This window comes from Cebus imitator, unplaced genomic scaffold, assembly GCF_001604975.1.
Source record: "Cebus imitator isolate Cc_AM_T3 unplaced genomic scaffold, Cebus_imitator-1.0 Scaffold602, whole genome shotgun sequence".
NCBI classification, from domain to species: domain Eukaryota; kingdom Metazoa; phylum Chordata; class Mammalia; order Primates; family Cebidae; genus Cebus; species Cebus imitator.
Genome location: NW_016107917.1, coordinates 338,101 through 341,736, shown reverse-complemented (window position 1 = coordinate 341,736; position 3,636 = coordinate 338,101). Strand labels below are relative to the sequence as shown.

The following is a 3,636-nucleotide window of genomic DNA, read 5'->3' as shown; positions in this document are numbered from 1 at the left end:
TTTATCTTTGCCAGAATCTTGATTGAAAGGGGCATAAATGTTTTCTGTTACTATTTTCTCCTTGTGTTTTAACTAGGTTTTGCAGCCACTCTGGATGATGACAAACCTTGGTACTCCATTTTTCCCATTGACAATGAGGATCTGGTATATGGACGCTGGGAAGACAATATCATTTGGGATGCTCAGGCCATGCCCCGGCTGTTGGAACCTCCTGTTTTGACACTTGATCCCAATGATGAGAACCTCATTTTGGGTATATTACTGGCAGAGGCCAATGTTCTTTCTCCTTTGGCAACTTGCTGTTAATGTCAAGGGACAGGAGGAAATCAGAAGGGTTGGAGAAGATTAGGACTAGAAACTTCTAGGTAGCAGCTTGAGAGAGTGAAGTTTTGGCTGTTCATATTACTTGTGTATATGCTTAGGGAACACTCATGTAGGAATGTTGGAAAGCTGTAACTTTGAGAGGTCAAGAGTATAGTGTATTCAGTTAGCGAATAATGGACTAGAAACTTCTAGGTAGCAGTTTGAGAGAGCAAAGTTGTGACTGTTTATATTTTTTGTGTATTGCTTAGGAAAAACTCATGTAGGAATGTTGGAAAGTAGTACTTTTGAGATGTTAAGTGTGTAGTTCAGTTAGTGAATCATGGACTAGAAGTGATTTGGGTTGGGGTGAAAGGTGTAGGTGTAGTTCAGTTAGTAAATCATGGACTAGAAGTGATCTGGGGTGAGATGAAAGACCTAGTTAAGAACTTCATTGGGACATCCACCACCTTAAAAAAGAAAACTGGAAACTTGTCTGTAGGAAAGGTGAATATTCAGGGATAGCAACTCAAGTAATTTTTGTTTTATCCTCAGAAATTCCTGATGAGAAGGAAGAGGCCACCTCTAACTCCCCCTCCAAGGAGAGTAAGAAGGAGTCGTCTCTGAAGAAGAGCCGAATTCTCTTAGGGAAAACAGGAGTCATCAAGGAGGAACCACAGCAGGTGTGTGAAGAAAAAAGGGACTTGGTGTTTAGAAGAACAAAGAAAGGTAATAGGGAAGGGTAGTCTGACTAAGATTTGTTTGATGATCTGTCATTAGAACATGTCTCAGCCAGAAGTGAAAGATCCGTGGAATCTCTCCAATGATGAGTATTATTACCCCAAGCAACAGGGTCTTCGAGGCACCTTTGGAGGGAATATTATCCAGGTACAAATAGTGTCTTTTCTGTGATAGAGGAGAACCCCATGGCTTTGTTCTGACAGAGTATATGGGAAAATCTTAATTAGGCTGGAATTAGCTAATTTTAACCCTTCCGTTTCCTGTTTTAGCACTCAATTCCTGCTGTGGAATTACGGCAGCCCTTCTTTCCTACCCACATGGGGCCCATCAAACTCCGGCAGTTCCATCGCCCACCTCTGAAAAAGTACTCATTTGGGGCACTGTCTCAGCCAGGTCCCCACTCAGTCCAACCTTTGCTAAAGCACATCAAAAAAAAGGCCAAGGTATAGTTGAATTCTGGTTAGAAAACAGCTATAAAGGATATTGGGATATAAATTAGGAAAATGTACCGGATATTAGATGGTATTAGGGAATTGGTTATTAGATGTGATAGAACGTTATTTTGGTTATTTAGGAGAGAATGTCTTTATTGTTAAGTGATGCATGTGAAAATATTTACAGGTGAGGCATCACAATGACTGCATCTTTCAAAAATCATCCAGCAAAGTCTATAGAAAGATACAGGTTTTTAAAAATGGCAAAATATAAACAGTTATGTGGGATAATAAGTTTTCATAGTACAGTCGTCCTTAGGTATCCATGGGAGATTGGTTCTAGGACCTCCTCCGGATACCAAAATGTTTAGATGTTCCTGTCTCTGTTATAATAGCATAATATTTGCACATAACCTATGCACATCCTCTCTTATACTTTAAGTCGTCTCTAGATTACTTATAATATCTACTCCAATGTAAATGCTTTGTGAATAGTTGTTTTAATGTTTAGGGAATAATGACAAGAAAAGTCTGTATCTGTTCAGCACAGATGCAGTTTTATTTTCTGAATATTTTCTATCTGTGGTTGGTTGAATTCACGGATGCAGAACCCATACGTGGATATGGAGGGCTGACTGTACTATTCTTTGAACTTTACAGTATATTTGAAAGTTTTCATTACGAAATTGAAAAATAGCAAGGTAAAATCTTTTTCGTATGTTTGTCTCAGATTGAACAACTTCATTGTGTGTAGTAGTTGTCCTGTCAGGAGCTAGATGGTATTTTCTTTTTTCTGGACAGATGAGAGAACAAGAGAGGCAAGCTTCAGGTGGTGGAGAGATGTTTTTTATGCGCACACCTCAGGACCTCACAGGCAAAGATGGAGATCTTATTCTTGCAGAATATAGTGAGGAAAATGGACCCTTAATGATGCAGGTTGGCATGGCAACCAAGATAAAGAACTATTATAAACGGGTGAGTCTGCTCAGAAAATTTTTTTTAATGTGTATTTTGCTTACGTACAAACTTTTTGTTATTAACATAGCTGTAGTTAGAGAACTACTGATAACCTGTGAACACATTTATACCATAAGTTTCTTGGGAGAAAGGAGTGGTACCTTTTTTGTAATAACATTGAGAATCTCAAATCTCAGAATTCAAAGTCAAAATCCAAAAGTTTTTGATCACTAACATGATACTCAAAGGAAATGCTCATTGGAGCATTTTGGATTTCCAGATTTAAAATGGCCACCTGGTAAGTATAATGCAACTATTCCAAAATTCAAAACACTTCTGGTCCCAAGCATTTTGGTTAAGGGATACTCAACCTGTGTTAGTAAAGTGCTATGCTCATATTGTATAGGATTATTGATTATATTCTGTGATTAATAACTGGATCTTCTGTGCTCCTTATAGAAACCTGGAAAAGATCCTGGAGCACCAGATTGTAAATATGGGGAAACTGTTTACTGCCATACATCTCCTTTTCTGGGCTCTCTCCATCCTGGCCAGTTACTGCAGGTAAGGAATTCTTTCCTATTTTTACTGTTAACTAAGGAAATTGATAAATGAGGAGCCAGTCAGCCCAGAAAGATTATAATTCTAGTCGATTGAGATGGTTTATATATCAAGTACAAAGAAGATCCATATAATCCAAAAATGTTTTAAAGAAATATTTTTCTTAAAACTGACTGTGGCTGGGTGCAGTGCGTGTGCCTGTAGTCCCAGCTACTTGGGAGGCTGAGGTGGGAAGATCACTTGAGCCCAGGAGTTCTGGGCTGTAGTGCGCTATACCGATCGGGTGTCCACACTAAGTTTCGCATCAATATGGTGACCTCCTGGGAGCAGAGGACCACCAGGTTGCCTAAGGAGTGGTGAACCGGCCCAGGTCAGAAATGGAGCAGGTCAAAACTCCCGTGCTGATCAGTAGTAGGATTGCGCCTGTGAATAGCCACTGCGCTCCAGCCTGGGCAACATAGCGAGACCCCCATCTCTTAAAAAAACAAACCGTGAATTGTGTTATTATTAGGCTAAACATAAAGTAGGTTTTTAAAAATACACACTGGTAAGCTCAGTAACATCTGGGAAGCATAAAACAGTCAACGTAGGATGAATTTACTATAATTTATGAATGTTTAATTTTTTTTTTTTTTTTTTTTTT

At 39.1% G+C, this 3,636-nt stretch overlaps 1 protein-coding gene across 12 annotated transcripts in view; it reads left to right on the top strand.

Annotated features, from left to right (window-relative positions):
- TAF1 (TATA-box binding protein associated factor 1) overlaps window positions 1-3,636 on the top strand; it is a 100,938-nt gene that overhangs the window by 15,456 nt on the left and 81,846 nt on the right. For all 12 annotated transcript variants that reach the window (XM_017516745.2, XM_017516739.2, XM_017516736.2 and 9 more), the window contains exons 9-14: window positions 77-253; window positions 856-983; window positions 1,081-1,188; window positions 1,311-1,484; window positions 2,277-2,450; window positions 2,892-2,996. In XM_017516745.2, the coding sequence (XP_017372234.1) occupies window positions 77-253; window positions 856-983; window positions 1,081-1,188; window positions 1,311-1,484; window positions 2,277-2,450; window positions 2,892-2,996 (866 nt within the window). The remainder of the gene's footprint in view (window positions 1-76; window positions 254-855; window positions 984-1,080; window positions 1,189-1,310; window positions 1,485-2,276; window positions 2,451-2,891; window positions 2,997-3,636) is intronic.